This window comes from Rhodofomes roseus (genome assembly GCF_022264815.1).
Source record: "Rhodofomes roseus strain CIRM-BRFM 1785 chromosome Unknown C8Q71scaffold_14, whole genome shotgun sequence".
In the NCBI taxonomy this organism is placed as follows: Eukaryota; Fungi; Basidiomycota; class Agaricomycetes; order Polyporales; family Fomitopsidaceae; genus Rhodofomes; species Rhodofomes roseus.
This window is the reverse complement of record NW_025952970.1, coordinates 987,708-1,010,649: the sequence shown is the minus strand read 5'-3', so window position 1 is coordinate 1,010,649 and position 22,942 is coordinate 987,708. Positions and strand designations below refer to the sequence as shown.

Here is a 22,942-nt window from a genome sequence, read left to right as displayed (position 1 = left end):
TTCGCCTCCTGCTTCATCATCCCCGTCCTCCTCTCCCGACCGTGTTTCCACGGATGAACGGAGCTCTCCTGCATCAATCCCGAGCTCTTCTGGATCAAACTCTGGCCACGATGCCGGCCATCCAGTCCGGACGCGTTCTCTCAAGCAGTTCGCGTCGGCATCTAGAAGGGGAACATCGTCCGACTCGTCACGGTCTGCCTCACCACATTCTGGACACTCATCCACCGCTGCGGACTCCGACATACCTCGCGGTCGATCTCTCGCGCGACCAGCCCCTTCGACAGCACTCTCCTCACCATCGCTCGGTCGCATCATCCAGCTTCGTCCCGAGGACGTGAGGCGATCGCGCCGGAACTTCGGGGGGCGGCGGCTCTTTACCCCCTCATCGAGTGGTGTGGTATTGGCATTGCCAGGTGGGAGGACATACACACAAACCGCTCTATCGGGAAGACGCGCTTCTCGTAGCTCCAGTGGCGCTCAATCGCGCACGTCCTCCGCGCATTCCTCGACAACCGAGGTCCACCGGCCCTCTGAACGGCCCTCTGAACCTGACCACCTGCCATCCCCACCGTCATACGACCCTATGTCCGATATCCTGGTCTCAATGGCTGATACCAACGAGGAGTCAGCAGAACTACGACGGCAGCAAGAACGCGCGAAGAAAGCACGCCAGGTGCAGCGATGGGCACACGAAGTCTTGCCTTCGCTCCTTCGCCCCTATCTACACCTTCTCCGCGAGTCTGAGTCTCTCAAGAACAGACTGCGTCCTACGGAGCCGGTATGCACCTGTGGGGGTCTAGCGGCTCGCTCATTGAGCATCAGCTGTGTTTTCTTCGATCGTGAGTCTATGTACTATGTCGCAGTGTCACTGTACTGAGCAGTGGCAGGCTTAGAGGTCCTTGACCTGAAGATATGCAGCTGCTTGCCTGCCCCAATCCAGCTCCTGTCTCGTGGCCTGTTCCCTTGTGCCCCTCAAGTGCCCACACTCGCCGTCGACATCCCACTCCTCCAATTTACTCGTGCACTGTTTGTGCGAGTACCACCTAATACGACGTCGTTCTGCGACACGCTTGAAGCCTTTCTGGAATCTCATCACTACAAATTGCGCACTAGGGTACGTCCAAGTGATTGAATACCTATCTCAGAGTGCTAAGTATTATTTGCCAGGAATCATTACGGCGGCGATTTGGGAATGCGCTGCTGTGGTACTCGAATTTAGTCAACAACGTGCATCAATTCGTCCAACGTCGCATCAATCAATCTGCCGACACGTTTGTTTGCGCCGAGACCGAGGAGAATGTGGAGAGAAGCAGTGGTGATCGCAGTGCTGGTAGTGCAGGTAATGCCCAATGTCACCAATGATATGTCACTGCGTCAATCGCTAACGCGAGTATATCGAACGTCTTAGATGATGACGTGCGTGAACGGGCGTCTGCGTCCACGAACAGTGACGAGCGATCGGCTGAGGAACATCAGAGCCGCGCACGCGGCGCAAGCCGCTACCTACGGCAACGCTGCCCGCTGTGCTTCGGGGGCGAGTATACCCATCGCACTCCCAACATGTAAGTGATTGTTCATCTGTTCTCATCCCCTCTGTTCGTGCTGTACTCATGTCGTAAACAGTCCAGACGTGATCGTCTGCCTCGATGCATGCTTCACGCAAAAGCGTCGCAAAGGAATGTCTGGCTTGCGCGATCCGCCCCGCACTCATCCCGACTCCGTCTTCGTATCGGCGGAGAAGGTCAACGCGATGGAGGAAGAGGTCGATCGCATGCGGCATCGAGGTAGCGGCAGAGATCACCAGCAGCCGCCGCATGATGGCGAGACCATGGAGGGAACGTTGTTGCACCTTCCTGAATCCGTGCTCGACGGCTGTAACGACTCGTTCGTCGCCGCTGACGAGCGCCGCCAGAAGGCTAGCACACAGTTCTTTGCTGACACTGGGCTGATGGCGATGCTGTGCCGCCATGACCGTGTCCTTTGGCTTGTCAACATGACTTCAGCCGGCGAGAAGCAGCACTATGCCCTCAGCCTTGTACAGCAACTCTTCGACCATCTCCCGCAAGACGTCACGGTGGGCTTGCTCTACGACATCGCTTGCCAACTCCATCGAAGCATTGTCAAGTGGGGATTCCTAGGCCCTCTTGCCAGTCGCCTCGTGTTCGCCCTCTCCGTGTTCCATGCGTTTGGACATCAGTGGCCTTGCCAGGTCGTCTACCATCCTCGGAAATGTGTCGGCTTTGGGCTGTCAGATGGCGAGGGGTGTGAAAGATTCTGGAGTTCAATCCAGAGGCTGATTCCGTCTCTACGAGTCTCGGGGGTAAGCTTTGGAGTGCTCTTACTTGTATTACACTAACAAGTCATCATTGTAGTATCACCAGCGCTTGTTCGTCATCGACACGCAAGTTAAGCACATCGAAGAGCAGTCGCTTCGGCGGCTTGGTCGTTGGCTTCGGCGCAAGTGGTACCAGTGTCAGGACAAGCTAGCCACTGCACGGCGAGAGGTTGAGCAGTCTGGGGTGTCATCGGAACAGCTTCGAGCAGAGTGGGAGTTGCAGGTGCAGGCACAGACAAAGCCTCCTCCGAGTAAGTCCCCGAGAGTCCTTCATTGCCCAGATACTGATTCTACTGAGCAGAGCAGTCACGCAACCGCGCGTCGAAGACAGTGGAAGCTATTCTAGCTTTGCAGAAGACGCAGACATCGTACAACAAGTCGATCCGTGAACTGGAGGAGCGGTTGCTCGTAGGTTCAGGCGATCCTCATGAGATTGACTTGCAGTTGTCCGAGCTGCGCCCCAAGCAATTGCGGGTTTCTGCTGCTATCATGAACAAGCGTTCCGCACTTGGTGTTGGCGAAACCTCACAGCTGTCGCGCCTCACCAAGAGCAAGTTTCTGCAGCTGCGTATGAACGCGCGTGCTCTCAAACAGCGCATCCGAGACCGCCTTCGCCAGCGCAAGTTTGAGCTTGATCGACTTGAACGAGCTCATCGTCAGACAATGAACAGTAGGCTCTCATGGCTATCAATCAAATCCGATCTGACAGAAGATATTTGCAGAGCATAAGCTTAGCACTCACGTGGAGTCTGCTGTTAAGCGACGCGAGCCTGGCATACTCAATCTCGCCAAGTCCTACAATGCACTCTGCAAGGAGATGTCAACCCTCATTGCCAAGCGCCGCGCTCCACGATCAGCTATTGCCCCAGAGCCTATCAAGAGTGATGGCTTGTTCAAGCTCGATGTGGACGACGACATCTGGCAAGATGTAGGTCTAGAAGACGATGACTTTGTGGCCAATGGCACAGATGAGTCGCCTGACCCTTCAGCTGTCCCCCGTTGGCTAGGTGATGAATCTGTGCGGACTGGGATCAAGGCCCAGCTTGTGCTTGATCGTTGCATCGAGGAACAAGACCGCTTGTCTCAGGAGCGCTGTACCATGCAGATGTGGATGCAGGATGAGTGGAGATCAGTTGAGCATGCCATTGCCAATGCTGGTAAGTGCAGACCTCACATGATCCATGGGCTTACAGCTGAATATGACAAGGTGAAGACCTAGATTTACTGTATCAGCTCCAGTTGCACCAACAGGAGTTATGTCGTCTGTGTGCAACATGGCAGTCACAGGTGCTAGTGATTCCATGTGCTTATCCAATGCCTGCATCTTGGGGTCCATCTGAGCTGGAGCTGAATGAAGCTGCACTTTATGAGATCTCTGAGTCTGCAGACATGGGTGAGCACATGGAGCAGCAAGCACCTCATCAGGATGCTGGTGATGATGATGGTGGTGACTTTGACTATGGGTACCATGATGCTGATGAGGCTGATGGTGACCTATTGGATGCAGCAGAGGCAGCTGCATTGACAGATGCCTATCATCCTTCAGAGGATGATGTGGTATTTGATTTCAGTGGTCTTGCTGGCATGGACCATGAAATTCTCTGGTTACCTTCAGATAGTCCCTCCCTAAAGAAGAGAAAGCATAGATAGTGATGTAGCCAGAAAATTGATGTCATGTAGACTTGATTTGGATTCAAACAGGAGACTGCCTTGTTATATTCAAGTTCTGTGTTATGTTCTGTAGGTTGTCTATGAGGGCCATGGGAATTCATAATGGGATACCCATATGGCTAAGGGAGTACCTTTGTATGATCTGTGGGATGCCCATGTAACAGTGGGAATACCTCAACGGGATGTATGGGATGTATGGATTAGCACTGAGGGAGTACCTCCACATGATGTATGGGATGTCCATATGACCGTGGGAGTACCTTTGTATGACATGTAGGATGTCCATTTGAACCTTGGGAAGACCTGTACATGCTATGGGATGTCCACATGGCCTTGGGAGTACCTGCGGATAATGCATGGGATTCCCAAATGACTACGGGAGTACCTTCATATGATGTGTGGGATGCCCATGTAGCCATGGGAATACCTCCAGTGCTGTATGGGATATCCCAAGGGAGTACCTCTGCATATCCTATGGGTTGTCCAGAGTACCCATAGCTGTTGTGTGGGCTGTTCATAGGACCATGGGACAAGCTTGGTACAAAGCATTGGGATGTCCATAGAGCTACGGGACAGCCCTCATGACCCTAGCATGGGATGTCCAAAGCTGTATTAGACATCCCTTGGTAGCATCCTTGGGATGTACATTCTGCTGTGGTACTACCCCATTGATGAGCTGTGGGATGCCCATAAAACATAAATATATCACCCATTAATCCCATGAAGGACTTGTGGGATGTCCGCAGACAGTCATAACAAGCCCATAATCAACTTGGGGTTGCTTTATATAGGCTATGTGTATCTATACAGTGATTGCTCATCATATCATGGGTATGTTACTGGTAACAGGAATCAGATACCATACAATGAGACAGCTCACCATTGGCCATCATAAGTAGACATGTAAGATAGGGCTTGTCCACAACTGTTAAGGCTTGCGTGACAATCACTGCTAAGTCAATGGAGGCTTAAATCAGTAATATGAGCAAAATGTATCTGCAAGGCATAAGGATTACATTAGTGGGACTTCTGCTCCAAGCTTGCTTCATATGGTCCCTCCCAAGCCTGTTCATGCCCACCACACTCAATGACTGATGAGCCCTATGTTACAGGCACAGGCATACCACTAGTACACAACGAGAGATCTGGCACATAGCACGGTAGTCTCATGTTACACCACAGGCTTGTAAAGATCAATGGTGCAGATTGGTCTACCAAAGCCATCAACCTTACTGCGAGAACACAACATCAAAAGGCTCAAGCAAACATGACTGCTCAGTGCATGCTAGAACCTCCCAAGAAAAAAACAATGGTGCTAGCTACAGCCAATCCTGGGAAAGGGATGTCCCAAATGCCCCCTGGCACCCTGTGACCTGTGACAAAATGGTGGGAAATACCATGAAGCCCACTGGGCATTGTGGTAGTATGCCCTAGAACGGGCTGCCCACAATGGGACATCACAGCAACTTGGGACGGGAATTGGGCAGAAATGGGCCAAGCCCATAGTACATCCCAGCACCATGTCCCATATACCTGGACATACCTTCCCAAATGAGGCAATTAGCCCCAACCTAATGGACAAAAGGATAGGGCTAATAGCCCCAGTACAGGGGGGGCCTGAAGTGATCGCCGCCCATGGCGTATAGCAGATATACAGCCCGTGGCTTGGGCTGTGCGTACAGCGCTGCAGCCATCGCGGCGTAGCCTCCGCCAGAAGAACCCATTACAGCGAGACGGGTTGGGTCGAGGGATATGCCGTCTGGGAGGTATGCCGTCGAGAAGGATGGATCGCTGAGAAACGCGAAGAGTGCTCGCATATCCTCGATGATGTCGAAGCCAGTCGACGGGTAGATGAGGCGATGGTCCGCGGAGAGGAATATCATGCCCTTCTGGTGGGTCGATTCTAGTAACACTCAAAGGTCAGCCGAGAATGCGTTCGCGACTAGCTATCGGACCGACCTATCATCCAATCGAGATACTCCCGGCGGTAACCAGCTACCATTCCTCCACCATGAAGGAATATGACGCCTGGGAGGATGCCATGTTTCGGTGAAGGAGGAGCCTGGAAACCTACCTTGATCTCCAGGCCATCAATTTGCGAGTAGACTGCAGTCTGCATTCGCGTCTTCGGTTCGAGAGGATGATGGTACTAGGCAGCTTGATAACGAGTGCTCCGTCCGCGTCGCCTTTTATGACCCGCGAAAAATGCGCATCGTGCATACCAGCATGGTTGGCGTCAGTTAGGAAGCACGGGTCCGTACCTGGAGTCAGATTCGGGTGCGACATTGCCCTCTTGAGTCGACAGCAGCGAGACCTGACTCGTTATCTCAGCGAAACCGCTGGGAAGAGAATCTGTGTATCCGTTGTCGGTGAGCCACTTTCGGCCATCATGGTGAATGGCACTTGACGGCAATATGCAGCCTCAGGAACGACGCCGCTACTAGGACCCCGCACTCACTCGAGACGGGACGGAATACGTTACGGAGTAGCCTATCTCGTTGCTGCATGCCTCCCAACACTCCACGAGATCCAGTCATCCATCAGTTGTCACGAAGAGACCTTGACGAGACCATATATAGATAAACCTTCGTCGTAATGAGAGCGCTGAAGGCTGAAGCGCCTCACAGGCTTGACATTGTCTCGTTCAGACTCTGAGCAATGTTGAATCTTGTCCTTGCCGAGTCAAATTCAAAGCCATCATGCATGATCCCGCATGTGGTACATGAGTTGTAAAAAGCGGCGACGTTTCCTCTTCGCAGATACTGACCGCTGAATTATACCTTCATCGCTGTCAATGCCCTTGGATCGCACGGTTTCTAAACTGCACCGAATACCATCGTATTCTGTCAAGCGTACACAACGAGCGACATGCGTAAACATACACGCAAATCTAAGTACGACTTCAGACATTCAACCTCATAAATGCTCAATCCAACTCGTCGATCTCCATCGACCTCGCAAACAGCTCATCCTCGAACTCGCGAGCCAACAGCTCCTCCAACTCGTCCAAGCTGCGTGGCGGCTTGGGGAGCGGGCGGGGAGGAAGAGGTCGTGGCTTCGGCTTCGGCTGCGGCGTTGGTGGCAGCGGGCGGGGAGGACCCCTGGGCATCACATCGCGGGTCCAGAAGATGTCCTCGTCGTCGAACGAGCGTTCAAAGAGGGAGTCCTCGTCAAAGTCACGTTCCTCGAACTCGGAGTCGCTCAGACTCCGAGGCGGCTTGGGGAGAGGGCGCGGGGGAAGTGGGCGCGGCTTCGGCTTCGGCTGCGGCGTTGGCGGCAGCGGGCGGGGAGGGCCCCTGGGCATCACATCGCGAGCCCAGAAGTCGTCCGCCAGACTGCGCTCGTACAGCGACTCATCATCTGCTGCGCGGGACCAACTGTGTAAATCCGAGTCAGTAAGATAGAACGAAGATAGAACGAAGGCTCTCACAGGCTGATGGGCAGTGCCAAAGCCGGTGCCGCGGTCGCAGCGGCGACAAGGACAGAGAAAACGGTTGAGTAGCGCATGGTGAATGTGGTTCGTTAAGACGTGCGTGACAAAAAGAACGACGGTCGTGCAAAAAGCGGGGCTAGTATGCACGGTCAACTTCTGCGGCCGCGATACCAGAGCACTGCTGTACTCACCAACCAGTACCCTCACTTGAGTTGAGCTCGAATGGAAAGAATGAGCTGAGGATCGCTGGGAGAGAGCATACCTCTTTTATACGCCGGACGTCCCAGCGCTCGCAACGTCTGCGGGATGTGTTATATTGATTTCTGATCTGCATCCCGCACAAGCGTTAATCACGAACTCAGGCTTGCGGGCGGCCTGAGACAGACCGACGAGCCCGCGTCATCGCAGGCCGCATGCATTGTCGTGCAGCGGGTATTTGCTGTGACGAGATGGACGTCCTCTTCGTGAGTTGCTTGGGTGTATTGCTGTCCGACCTGCATAGTCTGTTCCAAGTCATTACATGGCATACGGCGACGCTACACACTACTGACCGTATGACGCTTCACGTACGACTCCCGGCACTCGCCAGCCTCCGTTGGTCGTTGCAGAAGCTTCGGGAGATTGTCTCAGATTGGCGCAACGCGCGCGAGTTGCAGCTTCGATGAAACCTGGAAGGAGGAACCGCACGGTCACACAAGGGAAGGTAAAATGGCCGCCTATTAGAGAGCACCCGACATTACCTATGTGTTCCGAAGTTTTCGTTTTCTGCATGCTGACGTGAACATCTCGCCGGCTCGTCTGCCTGCATGAGACTGTCATTGCGCGAACTCATCCGTACTACTGCCAGAACTCGCCAAACTTTGGCAGGACGACCAAGGGCTCGGACATCCATCGACGTCACGCCGACCGAACAGCAGAGTTCAAACAGAGATGCGGATGCTCTGGCGCTTCGTGTAACACCAGTGCGTGCGGTTCGTCGATCTGGATGACGGCTTTGACGCGCGTTCGGGAGAATGCAGCAGTAGTACGCTGTGCTTACGATTGACGACGCTGACGAGAACGCCCATGCTGTGTGTTACATGGGTGTTCATCGATCATCTTCTGGCAGGCAGATCTCTTGACATTACATCGACTCGGACACTGGCAGCTCCGATGGGCTGTCGTCCACGCGCGGAGGTGCCAATCGGTATGTGCTCCCATAGCATCGAGAGCGCATACTTTTCCATAAGTTCTAATTAAATAGAAAGAGCATCAACGTCGGACTCGGGTGGAAGCAAACCTGAAACCTACGATGTCGGTGTTTGGGATCCGAAGTCGGGAAACGCGAGTTGCATCAGCTCGGGATTGCCAACCGTACAGCGTCACGGACCGCAAGGTACCCTGTCCTAACCGATCAGTGTGCACGATATCGCCGCCCGCATCCGCATCGCAAACGCACGACGAGACCATCCGCACGCATCTTAGGATGCGATACCATCTTCCCGCGCGCAGATCTATGCATAGGTTCGCTCGCGGCGCAACATTCTGCGCGACGCTCCCACAACCGCCCGCCACGCCCCAATCACGCCGGCGCACTTGCAACCTCGGTGCAAGCGTTATACAGCAAGTCAGCCACGCATCACAGGAACCCGTCGCAAGTTTTTTGATGCCAATCGATGCATCGAACGACCTGCTATGCGTCGTCTTGTGCGGCACTACCAAGACCACCCACCCTCGCTTCGTACGCAACCCGCTCGTCTCTTCCTGCCTTCTTGCAACTCACTCCGATGTACAGCACGCATTGTATACGCGTCATGAATACGCCCGCCAGCTGTCTCGGCTGCGCCGTCCCGACACGCACATTCATCAACATTGAACGATACATCGTCGAAGGCTTCTACGGCCGCGCCACCGGCTAAGCCCTCCAACCCCGTGAAGGCCAAAGCACCTACGAAGCCCGTGACAAGAAAGGAAGAGGAGAGCGATGGAGAGATACTGGAGGCGGTCGAAGCTGCGTCAGAACAAACAGAGGGAAAGGCGCGTTCACACCGCGTCACTACCCCTAGCCGCACACATTCCCCTTCGCAGTGAACAGCTTCGCCGCGCATCGCTGTACGCGTCAGGCGACCAAGGATGCGGGCACTATCTCCGGTCTCAACGTTCTCCGCATCATCAACGAGCCGACAGCGGCTGCCATTGCTTACGGTCTCGACAAGAAGACCGAGGGTGAGCGGAACGTCCGCATCTTCGACCTCGGTAGAGGCACTTCCGAAGACGTTCCCAAGCACGACGCACACATGCACCCGGCCATCTCCGTCGCCCTCAGCGCTGCTTGCGTGTACGACAACATTCCGCCGCCAAACATTCATCCTGGGCGCACGTGCCTCTGCGCACAACGTCCTTCGTAGGTTACACGCCGCCAGCCTATCTGTGCGGCCGTCGTGCGCACTCGACGAATCGCTGCCCCAAAGGCGTGCTACGTGTTATCGTACACTGCGGCGCGACGTATCCCTCCCCGCCGATCGACGCGCGGGCGTCGACGTCCTGCGCCGGGTCATCCGCCGTCAGCAACCTCCAGGAACACGACAAGGAAGACACGACAACCTACCTCTGCAAGTCGACGCACGGCGTGCGCATCAACGACGCCGTTCACTCGACCCCGCTGTTGACGACGGCCCGCTCGCTCGACGAGCGAGTCTGTAAGATACGGTTAGTACTCTCGCACACCGTTCAACTAGGAGCAGATGACTTACCGATGGACTTGCCCCGTCCCCAGCACCTGCTCTCCGGCGCCGGGCGCGCTCGGATCGCAAGCCCGTACATCACGTGATAGGTGGCGCACTACTTACAAAATCAATTGCACGCATTGTGAATGCTCCTCCAAACGACCGCAGTACTGTCGACAGCCGTATTACCTACCAGTATGTACAATCGCCACTCAGCAAGAAAGATACTGATTTGGGTGTTCACATCTGCTCGTCTATAGAATGAAACTCGACCACTATCATACCACTGCCAGTGGACAGTACTAGCCTGAGTAAGTACTGAGACTACTTGACTAGGTTGCAGTAATAACAGCCGAATTCGAACCAGACTGTCGTTAGCAATAGCCGGACGATGTTTCCGCCAGCAATGTATAAGTAATGAGGAGCTTCTATGCATGTCCGAATGAACGGATTGATGCAGGCACAATTGTCGCAGCCGCCGCAGGATGAAGGATAGCGCAGTATCTTGGTAAGTTACCCCTCTCGATTTCATGTCATGTCATCGAACGCTCAAATCAATGCATATGGCCTCCGCTGGTCGCTGCATCGAGCGACAGACTCAGCTGAGACGTGTATTTTGAACATATCGTGGCTTATGATTGTGGTTCAATTTCCGATTGTAGCCCCGGCGAACATCCATCACCTGGTGCATCCACCTCGTTGCCTGAGCCTCCTAATCATCGGAAAGCCGTTCCTATTGGCGGCTGCCTGTCCCGCCGTATCTCGCCCGTACTTATCTACGAAGGGCGGAGGCGTCACGGGTCCCGTTGGCGCCCATACACGGCGTCCGAGGACTACAGCCGGGGTGTTCCCTTCGCTCAGGTGTGGGGTAATGCGGGGTAGAACGTGCACAAGAAGATTCAAATCTGACATGTAGATCCGGAGAAGAGTTCAAGACACGCTTGTCTGCCCAATGGTCTGGCGACGCCACCGTCCCCCGTTGTCTGACTTATATACTGAGGCTGCACGGAGATATTAGGGCCCCGGGACCCCCCCCTCCTCTCATCCTAACCCTCACGAACTTGCGAGCGTCATGTCCACAGTCACCACACCAGCTAGAAGCTACAGCGCGGAGAAGGTCGAGGTCGAGGCAGTCGAGTACGCTGCGTCTCCGGATTCGACCCATGTTCCTCCTCCGCCTCTCACACCTGAGCAAGAGAAACGCCTGTGGCGGAAAGTAGACAAGAGAATATTGCCTATCCTCACGATCATGTATCTGTGCTCTTTCTTGGATAGAGGTACATCCGTTTCTGTTCACCGTACCGTGCCTTTTTACATCTCTTCGCAGGAAACATCGGTAAGGCGGGTGAATCCTACTACTGTTCAGGAGGCTCATCGGCGGTCCGAAGGCAATGCAAAGATACAAGGGTTGACGACGCAACTAGACCTCACCGGAAATAAGTACAATATTGCTCTGGTGAGTAGCACACTCGCCTAACGTCAAGAGCCTGAGTGCGACTAATTTGCGAACAGACAATGTATTTCATTGTAAGTATCAACCACTGGTCGCTTCAAGCCTGTATTGAGAATACTTCAGCCATACTGTCTCTGCGAATGCCCAGCAAAGTGCGTACAACGCTGTTGATCCTATATGCTGATATGAACGTAGATGCTAGTCTGGTGTTGAAGAAGTTCAAACCGTCTAGGTAAGAGCACCGTCAGAACATCTGGAAGGAAAAAACTGATGACGTCGACACCAGATGGTTGCCGGGTATCACAGTGAGTGCCCCGTCGGGCGAAATGGCGTATTATTGACAGGTTCTCAGCTTCTGTGGGGTGTCATCATGTAAGCCTCACCCGTCGCCAACGATGTTCTCTGCTAATCCTGAACCCCAGGACCCTCATGGGTCTAGTCAAGACGTGAGTCGTCTTTCATCTGGCGTAACGCGCTCAAGACAGTTTAACACCACTCCAGCTATCCGCAACTCGTCGGGACCCGTATCTGTCTAGGTATCACGGAAGCTGGCCTGTTCCCCGGTGTCGTTTACTAGTACGGCTTCGACCTTGGTCTCATTCCATGCCGTCTGACCAACAATTCTAGCTTGACGCTGTGGTACCCCCGCCACATGCTCCAATACAGGGTGGGTGTGTTCTACGGCGGAGCTACGATTGCAGGCGCATTTTCCGGAATTCTGGCGTACGGAATTTCTTTCATGTCTGGGACAGCTGGCTTGCTCGGGTGGTCCTGGATCTTTGTACGTATACTTGTCTTACCGCGATGCTGCCGTCTTGAACATACACTCCCCAGATACTCGAGGGTATCGCTACCGTTGTGGTCGGAGCCATCGCCTTCTTCGGTGAGCAACGATGTGTCCAGTCTTTGGCATGTACTCGCCGATACTGAATGCACGTTCTACAGTCCTAGTGGATTTCCCTGACACGGCGAAGTTCCTGACGCCTGAGGAGCGCGAGTACATCATATGGAGGAAGAGTAAGTTCCTTTACGTTGTGTGTCGCTCCCCCTTATAACGACGACGACCGACAGAGTATGACAATTCCTCCGTTGGAGAGGAAGAGCACTTCCAACTCCGGCATATCAAAGCGGCTTTCATGGATTGGCAAGTTTGGCTGCAGATCATGGTGTACTTTGCCGTTATCACTCCGCGTACGTACTTCGGCAAGATCTTGCGTACATCTGGTAGCCTGGCTGACGGCCTTGGTTCAGTATACGGGATCTCACTCTTCCTTCCGTGAGCATTGGTGTTGATCACATTCTGACGCACGATTCGCTTACTGTTGCTGCGCGAAGGTCGATCATCAACGGGTATGTCATGTCCCTTCCCTTGCTTCGATGCTATACCACACAGTTTGACCCTCCTTCGCTAGATTTGGATATAACACCGCTGTCAGCGAATTGCTGACCGTCCCTCCCTATGTATGCGCAAGTAAGCCGTATTACCACCATCCCACCTGCCGTAGAGGTGCTCATCTCGGTGAAAGCGATTGTCCTCCTCATCTTCGCAGTATGGTCCGACCGGGTCCAGCTACGCTCGCCCTTCGTCTTCGCAGGCCTAGTGATGTGCATGATAGGCTTCGCTATCAACATATCCGACGTCCCCGTAGGCGTCAAGTACTTCGGCACTTTCTTCTGTGTGTCGGGTTCATACGCTGCGTTCCCGGGTATCATTGCCTGGTACGCTGCAGTCTGTCCTCTTCCGCGTAGCCGTAGCGCTGAACGTTACCAACACAGGTTGGGGAACAACCTTGCTGGTCAATATAAACGCGGCGTCGGAATGGCGCTGCACATCGGTATCGGGAACTTTGGCGGAGCTATTGCGAGCAACATTTACCTCTCAGAAGATGCACCGCGATATGTTCTTGGCCGTGAGTGTCCTTCTCGAGGAACCTGTGGCCTGCTGTGAACTTTTTGCTGCAGATGCGCTGGAGCTGATGTTCGTCGGCATCGGCTTCATCTTCCTGCCAATTACCGTACTTGCATACAAACGCGCTAACGCGATCCGGGAACGGCAGCAACGAGAAATGGAAGAGAAGGGCATCAAGTTCAGTCCGGAAGAGCTCCGGAGGCTGGGAGACCGCGCGCCCGACTTCCGCTACACGCTGTAGTCAAGACTTCCGGATCTTGTACGCCAATGTCTCGAACAGGTCCTGTTCGCCCAGTAGGCATGTACTATTAGATGGGTTGAGATTAATCGATTGTATCATGCGTCTATCGATCCGAGGCAGTATAATGTACAGTAGAATATGACTTGCACGAATCACTGTATACCAATGCGAACCAATAAATGAAGAGTCGCCACTATAAATATCCGGACCTCTGCAGGATGAATCACCGCAATCATCTATGGGTCAATCTGAGTCTGGCGTAGCGAATTTGATGCTCTCGAGGCTGCTTGGACTGGATGCAGAAGTATTCGGTTCTGGGATCGTGAGGATAAGTGAAGGTGGTGCCGCTCCCGCGGACGTCGCTTTGTTCTTGCCCTGAGGTGCGGAGGGGTGCTGGCTGGCCGACGTCGACTCGTTCGTCGACCCTCCTTTCCGCAAGAGGTTCGTTAGCCGGGGACTGGCAGTTTCCGGAGGAGACGTTCCACCTTCCACCTGGGTGCCTCGTACACTGGTGATTCGCATCCTGATCGGGATCGGCATGCGGACTGGGAGATGAGAGCGAGTAGGAGGACTGGTGCCTGATTCCGGAGACGTGGACAATTCACTGCTCGCACGGACCTGCGATGAGAGCGGAGAGCGCGCACGCTCGCTCGGAAAGTCCACGCCTGTTTTAGAGGCGCCGAATATCCTCGGCCGCGAGCGAGACGGTCTAATGGATTTGCGTATCAGGGAGTCTGCCGACGAATACGAAGTGATCTTGCGCGATGGAGGGAAGGGCTCCCGTGTAGCCGATTTGTCTGCAGCGAGAGCATGGTCGCTCTCTGCCATGCCATCATCGCTCGCGGGTACGCCAGTACCGTCGTCGCTCAGAGCTTCGTCTTGGATCCACGGGATATCCTCATCATCTTCCTCTATGTCCGGCGTGAGATGGCGCAGATGGCGTTCCTCCGTATCAGCCTGTATACGGTGCTGACGAGGCAGATCCGTCATCCAGTCTTCCCATTCTTGCTCGCTCTGCTCGGATTCTCCATCAGAGCCACTGTCGCTATCGTCGTTGAGGTAGTCCCTCCAGAGAGTTGGCGATAAGTCCACATGCGAATTGTCCGATGGTCTCTTTGCAAGGGAAGGCCGTTTTGGGGTCTCCTGCGCACGCGCCTCCTCATCGGGCATCTCGAGGTACGACAGTAGGTCGTCCTCATCATTGGCGAGACCCTCAGGTTCGTCGTCACCAAAGATGACGAACTCCATGGCACGGCCAATAGAGCCTATACCCGCACGACGGGCCCGATGCACAATCGTATGGCGCCATTCCGGATACGGTAAACCCATGCGGCCAGATTGTGGAGAAGGCTTTGCGGATGTCACCGTAGCTGCCGCATGACGGGGCGAGCCCGTCAACGTCGTCGTGTAGGTGTGCGGTATGGCGTCTGGCAGCCCTGGCGAGACGTTGAATGGCGATCCACCCGGAGAAGGGAATACATAACTGGCGTCAGGCGCAGCACCTTCCAGGGAGGATCGTGCGGCGAAAGACGAAGAGCACGATACTGGGGCATGGCGATGCAAGACGCGCAGAAAATCATCAAAAGCTAAGAGGCAGTATCAGGTAGGCTCGATATGTGTATGGATGAAGCAAACTCGGAATGTGAAACATAGGAAGGGCAGGATACGTTAGGTAGTACAACTCACCGGCTTCGTTCAATAAATCCATGATGATCCACACGGAACCCTCGTCTTCATCACTCAGCCCCAGTCTATCCCGGCTTGCGCTACCTTCAGAGTTTGCACCGAAGGCTGATCTGCCCTCCCTTCTGCCGAAAGTCTCCGCTGGAGCTGTGTCTCGCGACCCACGGCGCCACCACCCGCCAGCATCCCCCCTATCCTCACTTGTGCCTGCGCCCGAGGCTACTGCATGAGTGACTGCTGGGGAATGTGGAGGCGGGTGAGGACCCGCGCGGAATTTAGCACAGACGATTCGGCGGCCAGAGTTAGGTATGGCTGAATTCCTCGGTGATGCGTCGAGCTTCGACTTCATCGGGTCGTGCAGAGACTGTAAATGACTCTGCGCTGGACTTGGTGATGACAGAGGCGTCGAGGTGGAGGATGACGGCAAGGACGAGTCATACGTCTGTGGGAGAGCCGAGGTCGTGCGAGGATGCAGGTGCTCGCCGCCTCGCATGGCCAGTAGGGCGGTCACAGGGGCGGTGTACGCAGGACGCGTGTCCTTGAAAGACATTGGAAAGAATGAAACTCTTCAAATGAAGCGTACTCACGTTGCGGTTCTTACAGAGCTTGAACAAGCCTTGGTGCACGATCACCCACCTCTCGCACCACTCCATCTTTTTCCTCCGCCTCCTTTCCAGCTTGCGCCTCGTTTCATCCGCGTCTCCTCCCCACGTCTCCTCGCCGCCATCTCCAGTGTTCGGTCCGCTGCCGCTCCCAGTTCGCCGCTCGCGCTCTTTGCCTTTGGCCTTGCCTTTGCTCTTTGGCCGCTCCAGCTCTGTGTGGTGCTCGGCTGACAGATCATCACCAACAAACCGCAGTGCCCATACTCGCGCCTCGAAGTAAGGACGAACGTATGCCTCTAGATTATGGCGGGGCAAGGCAATGAAGACCTCGCCACGTGGATAAAACTCAAGCAACTCGTATGGCTGAAGAGCGTACCAGGACAGGTGGAAGCGATCCTCGAACAGCTGTCCGGTGGAGAACGCGATGAGGGCGAACTGCGCTGGAGAGGGTAGAGAAATCTCTGGTGGGACGACGAGCGTGGTCGACGAGGTGCCGGCTGGACGGGACGCGGGTGCATATTTATATCGATAGTAGTCTCCGTCTACGATGTCGTCTGCCTCGTCGAGAACGGACCCATTCTCCTCCGCGGACTGATAGTCACTGTCACCCTCGTTGTCGCTGTGCCCATGTGACGAGAATGTGATAGGTGAAAGGGGGCGTTCACGCTTCGCTCGAGTTGGTTTCCGCGGGGAAGGTACGACTGTAGGTAAGAACTTGGTCAACAAGTGCTGCTTGACTTGCGAGATCGTCCAGGATGAATCGAGGTGTGTGAGGAGCCATCGGTCCGTATGCACTACGCGAGGTAGAGCTTGGTGAGTCGGCCGACAAGACTTCCAACTCCAGAACGCACCATATCGACAATAAACCGGGACAATCGACGATAGTTCTGGCACCATGGGTGAAGGTTAGACGATCGCTCAGAGACCATGGGGGCATATAGCGTGTATCGCGCCGAGGACGTGGGATCCAGATGTGATGGTGAAGAGAGAAACGCGCGCCGTGAATGCGGTCCAGAGTCGACCTTAATTGTCTAAATTTAATGATGAGCCGTATCAACGACGATTAGAATCAATTAGTGAAGGTGGTAACAAAGATAAGATTAGGGTCACGGTACGTACTTACCGAAATTTTAAACCACCCTTACTACCGTCAGTGTACAGTCCCGGCTCGGACTCGACGTCTATTTGACGTCTGCTAACTCGGCATAGTCAGACGCATTTGACTGATCGAAGGTGGGGACAAAGGAAGAGATACATATGTCGGGATGATGGAGTTCGAGGTCAAGAGAGATCCGACGGGTGAGTGCTTCATTAAGTACCTAAACCAGAGGCCTCTGACAGGTCATGAAGCAGAATGGAAGCATCGTTGAGGACTCGGATGACGCAATCACCACGTACTTACGAACCTGGCAATGACAGCATCCTTCCTTCTTTTGGACACCCATGCTGGCAACACTGCGTGAGCACGTTCTTCTTCCCCCCGGGAGGGCCGTCGTCGAAACTCGAGACGACGTCCTGCGCAGACCTTCTCGTGGTCCGGGGGGTAAGTAGTCCTTAGGACGAAACGAACTTGCGCTATAAATGAGTCTAGGGAAGCATCGCTGCTACCAACGACCGGGACACGTCATCCACGCGAATCCCCCTCCATCCACCCCAACATGAAGCCTAGCTGGCTCGCCTTCACAGGCACATCGAGAGTGACCTAAACACCACCTAATCTCGAAGTCTCGCAACCACAAAACGACTTAGAGGGCCTACAGGGCCGCCGACTCCCCCTCATACCTCACCCGCCCCAGTAGCCAATTGACGCCCTGACCAGCGCCAATCACGCCCGCCCTCCCCAAAAAAGGGAAACGTGCGCCCAGACCTTAAGTAAGCCGCACCAAGCCTCACGCAACGACTGTATAGAACCAAAGAACGCTGAGCGCACACTGAATTGAACTCAACCCTCTTCATGTACACAAGAACCACGTAATAACCACCACACCCGACCAGAAAAACCACATACAAAATGCTGCCTGCCTCGTACCTCTCCTGATCACAGTCCCTAGCCTCATAATGCTCCAAAACCGCTTAATGCAGCGCCCACTGTTAAGCGATGGAGCAATGATGACGGCAAACCCCCTCCTTTACCGACTGCTAGCCGAATGGCATAAGAATGTGCCCACGAGCAACACGATAACGCACGACAATCATGTTCCGCACCTTCCAACTACCCCAACCCCCCCCACCGCAGCTTGCGGAAGAAGACACCGGCCCTGCCTGCCACGTCTTGAACTTCAGCACGAACACCTGCACAGAAGTCCATAAGCTGCAATCCCTCCCAAGCCTCCGACTCACCGATAACACAGCCATGGCCGTAATGGTCAATGTCGCAGATCACCCCACCCACGACAGCAGGCAAAACCGCACATGGATTGTAGCCGAACGTCCCCCACGCCCGCTAGGTGTGGGTACTCTTATACAACTACAAACCAGCGAGGAATCGAGTGGACTTGGACGAATTGCCGCAGTCAACGGCATATGCCGGTACTGGATCTCGTTTGCCATATCAGGCAGTAACGAGCGCTGCAGCCTCCGTGTCCCGACCCCATGGACCGCTCTCGGCCCAACGGAACGCCGAGTCCTCACGTACCTCTACCACGTCCTCCAACCCCTTCCCGCACCCCATCCATGCTTCACCGACAACGACACCCTGATGCTGAGCACAAGGACCCCCTACGAATTTGTCGCGTTAACACACGCTGACGGGATGGACGAGAACCTCCTGCAAGTCAATATCCGCAGAAGCTAAGCGGAAGGAGTGCCGAACAGAAGCACCCCCAATGCAAAGTCTTAACGAAAGCGTACGTGAACTAGACACCCAAACCAAACATATGACCTGACTTGCCTTAGCAAGCACTCCCTCACACACTCTGTCGTTACATGTCCAATAACCTACAACATGCCCCTGTCCTTGGACGGTCAGAATAGTAGCGTTTTAAGCCAATTACATAAGACGCAAACTGATCCCGCCCGAAAATCGGAAGAGAACCTAAGAGAACACGCTCGATCACCTCACGGTCACGTTCCGTTAGAAGACCTAAGCGCATGAGTACAACACGGCCAAACAAGCCCATTCAGGTAGGAGGTCTTGATTTGCCGCAACGGCATCAAATAGCGCCACCATGCGAAGCTCCTTAGACATCCTCGCAAAACCCTCGCTCCACAGGCTAGCAGAAACCCCACAAGGCTGCTGCGACAATCAATGCCTCCGCCTCAGCGCTCTGAAACCCCAAGCGAACGAAGTCCGCGCACATACAGCCCAGACGTTAAATAAAAACCTGAAGGAGCGTCGTAAAGCTATACAAGCAAAGATAGGTGCCCAGTCGAGCACTATCCAGGACCTAATCGACCACCCTCTAGAATAAAACTAGTTAACGCCTACCATAAGCGAAGGTGACGACCCAAGCCTACCCAGGCCGCACCACCGAAACAAGCAACCGCCGCGACGGCCAATAACCCGTTGCACCGAACATCAACCCGCCGCACCAAACATCATCCCGCCCCACCACCCTCGAACATGGCGGCTGTGATAAATGAAGACTCGCATAAACAAGGTCTTGCTTCTCGAGATCGCCTGCGAAGATCACAACATCACACAAGTTAAAAGGCCCCCGCAGCGTACGTATCCCCCACCCAACTACGCTTGAGTACTCATATATCATGGCCTGCATCTCCTCGACCAAGCCCAACGCGACTACCCAGGCCCCAGCGCGCCCTGCAGACGAGACTACGGCACCGTCCAATGAGCCCCGCCCCACACCGACCAACAACGAAGGGCCGACATCGCGCAGAATGAGCCCCATGCGCCCCGGCAGCCCATGTAAGTAAAGCGCGCCGCTCCTCCCCTACGCTCCATACTGAGCCTAAGCAGCTTTCGCCGATGTCACGGCAGGCCGCCAGTCGCCCCGCATCCAACCAGAGAGCTTGGACCACCTGGCCTCCGGTGCAGCAAGCGATACCACGGTCATCAACGACCGCGAAGTCGCTCCTCCTGCGCCCCAAGCCATCGCCTCCCAGGCGAGCACGGCTCCTCCGGCACCCGCCGCAACTCTGTCCACAACCCAACCCGACCCCCCCAGGTCACCAGCCGCGACCAGTGCCCAACCAGCACCACGCGCAGACAAGGGGAAAACCCGCGCGGACAAGGGGAAGAAACGCGCGGACAAGGGGAAACGCCGCGCGGACAAGGAGAAAGACTGCACAGTCGACCCCCCATCGACGAGCCATAGCCTTGGACTAGGCCCTCCCCCGCTGACAGACAGTATACATGAACACCCCCACGCCCCGGTGTCCTCTCGCCCCTCGAGCGACACACGGAAGCGTCGCCGCGTCACGGACAACCAGCCACCGGACGTAGAACCCTCCACGGATAGAGTTCAGAACTCTCCGGGAGCCTCCTTCGCACGCACAGCCTCCCCAATCCCCGACCTGGACGAGTACGTGGAACGTGGATCGGACTACGAACCGACAGACCTCGACTACCACGCCTTCCATGGGCTCGACCCTCGCGTTATGGCGAACGCGCCCCCTCCCCCGCCTGCCGTACACCCAACCGCAAACTGGCAGCAGCGGTACCCGCCGTGGATTGATCAGATGGAGAACGTCGACAGCCTCTGGAACGCGGAACCCACCGCCAACCAGAACACGCCACTCGGCCACTTAGAGTCGACCCCACTCGCCGGTGCACGGTGGCCCCCCTCGTCGGAGCAGGACACTTATCACTACATGCCAAACCAAACCACGGCCTCTACCTCTCTCGAGCGGAACTACGACACGTCTCTGCTCCGTCAGGAAGAGGCATCAGCTCAATACTCATCCCCGCGACAACCGGCCGCACCCTCCCCTTTACTGCGCCGCGCGCCAACGGTCTACCACGCCCCTCTGAATGCTCGATCCTCACACGATCCCTATCCACGCCCGCGCCTCCAAACGACGGGTCGCTTCGACCTCCCCACCCGACCCGCTCAACCTTCGCGCCTCATGAGCCAACCCATGCCCGGCCCATCGAGGATCCCAGCCGACCAGGTGGAACGCACACCGCGTCAGCCTGAACGTCCGCAAAGCGCTGTTTCAATAACCGGCGACATTCGCATGAGAGACGCGAGCCCAGGCCGAGACCGCTCTCCGTATATGACATATGTCCACCAAGGTGATCCCATAGCACCAGTCCTATACACGAATACTCACCTATCCATGCCCACACACCCCGCAGACCGCCGTCCGCCCCCTCCAGTAGCCTCTGGCTCGCGTAACCAGCAACGCCCCCCACGTACCTTCTTCGAGAACCCTCCGTCACAAGAGGACTACCTACGTCAACCGTCACATATACCTATACCCGTCCCCCCCCACCATGTGGCCCCTCCTCCGAACCTTGCCCCTCCTAACGCAGCCCAAGGACCGGTAGCCCCGATGAACCAGGCGACCCTACCTTTCGGACAAGCCATGGCCACCCCCACTCCACTAGGGGGCTTCGAGGAAATCGTAGCCGACGACGCATACCATAAAATCGAGGGACAAAACGCCGACCAGGCGACTGCTTGGTTCGCAAACCAAGCGAACGCAGTCCTAGCCGCCATACCGGGACAATCTGCAAACGACCCCGGACGGTGGGAACGCATGGACGCCCTACGTGATCTTCTGCGAGTCCACTTCGGAGTCCAGTCCGCTGTCATCACGGCCCCCATCCCCGAGAGGCCGACGAACGAACTGAACACCCCACCGAACTACTTTCTGATCCAAGGTCTCACGCCGGCCCAGCGGCAAGCAATCTTGGACCAGCGATGGCTATCAACCTCTGCGCTCACGGCATACTTCACGCACCTGGGCATCGAGCCATCAACCCTCGTTGGTTTCTGGACCAACTTGCAATGCTTCGGCGACGCCTCCCCGGAAGGCATCCGTGCCGCCTTCGTCCGGGTCTGGCAAGGCACCAGTGTAGCGCCTGGGATCCGCCGCCTGATCGAACGGGACATCCAAACGGGAGGGCGCTGGCGCAACATGTCGACTGATCAAGCCTTTCAAGCTATACTTGCGTCGATACGGGTCCGAATCCTACCCTACCACACGCGCGGAGGAATCCTCGAACCGCTGGCCGTCATATACTGCGAACCACCAACGGCGAGCGTCGCCGACTGGTCGTTCTTCCGAAGCCAAGTCGGTCTACAACAATACGGAAGCGCGTTCACTGGCCACCCCATCCGGTACCACCGTCAGATGCGATGCCGTATCTGTCGAGGAGCAGACCACACAATGGGCCTTTGCCCGCTCCCGAACCTTCCCGAGTGGCACGGCCCGACGACCGAGTCCGACGTCATCCGCAGACAGCTCCGACGCAATAACGACAACGCCAACAACCAACAAGTGAACACCCCGAACGGAAATGGGCGGGGCGGTCGTGGTGGACGCGGAGGACGCGGAACGAACCGTGGCAGAGGTCGCGGCCGTGGAGGCCGTGGAGGGAGTTCCGGACGTGGAGGAACGAACTGATTACCTAGCCCCTACCTCATGTACCTCGTCGCGTAACCCGACCATGAATTGCAGTTCTCATATCTCTCAGCGAACATGTTTCTCAGCGAACGATAACACTGAACCACCTAAGATAAAACAAGTAAAACCGAAAATGATAATCTCTTCTCTTCGACCCCCTCGACGGTTCTGCCATGACACGCCCAAATATACTGACCGTACGCGGGACAGGAAAGCCGTCACAACCATCGAGTAACAACTCATATAACCGGGTACTAATAGACTTTCCCGGCCTTCGGGCGAAGCAACCACGCTCAGACGTGCAAGCAGGTCCCCTGAGACGCCCAGGAGCGGCGCCCGCACCTCGTGGATCGCTGTAGCGAGAATGCGTACACCAGCG

At 55.4% G+C, this 22,942-nt stretch overlaps 7 protein-coding genes across 7 annotated transcripts; 4 read left to right on the top strand and 3 right to left on the bottom strand.

Moving 5' to 3' along the window:
• Window positions 1-583: 583 nt before the first annotated feature.
• C8Q71DRAFT_859379 (uncharacterized protein) lies at window positions 584-3,965 on the top strand (the record flags this gene model as incomplete). Its single annotated transcript, XM_047927623.1, has 10 exons — window positions 584-839; window positions 888-1,114; window positions 1,168-1,339; window positions 1,409-1,562; window positions 1,624-2,320; window positions 2,373-2,586; window positions 2,637-3,005; window positions 3,058-3,492; window positions 3,543-3,892; window positions 3,951-3,965. The coding sequence occupies 10 exons, from the start codon at window positions 584-586 to the stop codon at window positions 3,963-3,965; spliced, it is 2,889 nt and encodes a 962-aa protein (XP_047777542.1).
• Window positions 3,966-5,598: 1,633 nt separating this feature from the next.
• Window positions 5,599-6,125, bottom strand: C8Q71DRAFT_859378 (Alpha/Beta hydrolase protein; the record flags this gene model as incomplete). Its single annotated transcript, XM_047927622.1, has 2 exons — window positions 5,599-5,909; window positions 5,966-6,125. The coding sequence occupies 2 exons, from the start codon at window positions 6,123-6,125 to the stop codon at window positions 5,599-5,601; spliced, it is 471 nt and encodes a 156-aa protein (XP_047777541.1).
• An 807-nt stretch (window positions 6,126-6,932) lies between these two features.
• On the bottom strand, window positions 6,933-7,513 carry C8Q71DRAFT_724984 (uncharacterized protein; the record flags this gene model as incomplete). Its single annotated transcript, XM_047921659.1, has 2 exons — window positions 6,933-7,383; window positions 7,437-7,513. The coding sequence occupies 2 exons, from the start codon at window positions 7,511-7,513 to the stop codon at window positions 6,933-6,935; spliced, it is 528 nt and encodes a 175-aa protein (XP_047777540.1).
• Window positions 7,514-9,113: 1,600 nt separating this feature from the next.
• On the top strand, window positions 9,114-9,826 carry C8Q71DRAFT_859376 (Hsp70 protein-domain-containing protein; the record flags this gene model as incomplete). The annotated part of the gene is made up of 3 exons (XM_047927621.1): window positions 9,114-9,159; window positions 9,250-9,422; window positions 9,485-9,826. 3 exons carry the CDS (start codon window positions 9,114-9,116, stop codon window positions 9,824-9,826), a joined length of 561 nt encoding a protein of 186 aa, XP_047777539.1.
• Window positions 9,827-11,216: 1,390 nt separating this feature from the next.
• C8Q71DRAFT_710924 (major facilitator superfamily domain-containing protein) lies at window positions 11,217-13,747 on the top strand (the record flags this gene model as incomplete). Its single annotated transcript, XM_047920775.1, has 18 exons — window positions 11,217-11,429; window positions 11,514-11,600; window positions 11,657-11,671; window positions 11,721-11,749; window positions 11,800-11,829; window positions 11,884-11,902; window positions 11,950-11,969; window positions 12,020-12,043; window positions 12,099-12,173; window positions 12,225-12,378; window positions 12,432-12,480; window positions 12,543-12,614; window positions 12,669-12,788; window positions 12,849-12,873; window positions 13,010-13,068; window positions 13,124-13,316; window positions 13,374-13,507; window positions 13,560-13,747. 18 exons carry the CDS (start codon window positions 11,217-11,219, stop codon window positions 13,745-13,747), a joined length of 1,506 nt encoding a protein of 501 aa, XP_047777538.1.
• A 243-nt stretch (window positions 13,748-13,990) lies between these two features.
• On the bottom strand, window positions 13,991-16,929 carry C8Q71DRAFT_859374 (uncharacterized protein; the record flags this gene model as incomplete). The annotated part of the gene is made up of 4 exons (XM_047927620.1): window positions 13,991-15,333; window positions 15,434-15,968; window positions 16,018-16,826; window positions 16,884-16,929. 4 exons carry the CDS (start codon window positions 16,927-16,929, stop codon window positions 13,991-13,993), a joined length of 2,733 nt encoding a protein of 910 aa, XP_047777537.1.
• Window positions 16,930-19,737: 2,808 nt separating this feature from the next.
• On the top strand, window positions 19,738-22,563 carry C8Q71DRAFT_724981 (uncharacterized protein; the record flags this gene model as incomplete). The annotated part of the gene is made up of 2 exons (XM_047921658.1): window positions 19,738-19,897; window positions 19,970-22,563. The coding sequence occupies 2 exons, from the start codon at window positions 19,738-19,740 to the stop codon at window positions 22,561-22,563; spliced, it is 2,754 nt and encodes a 917-aa protein (XP_047777536.1).
• Window positions 22,564-22,942: the final 379 nt, after the last annotated feature.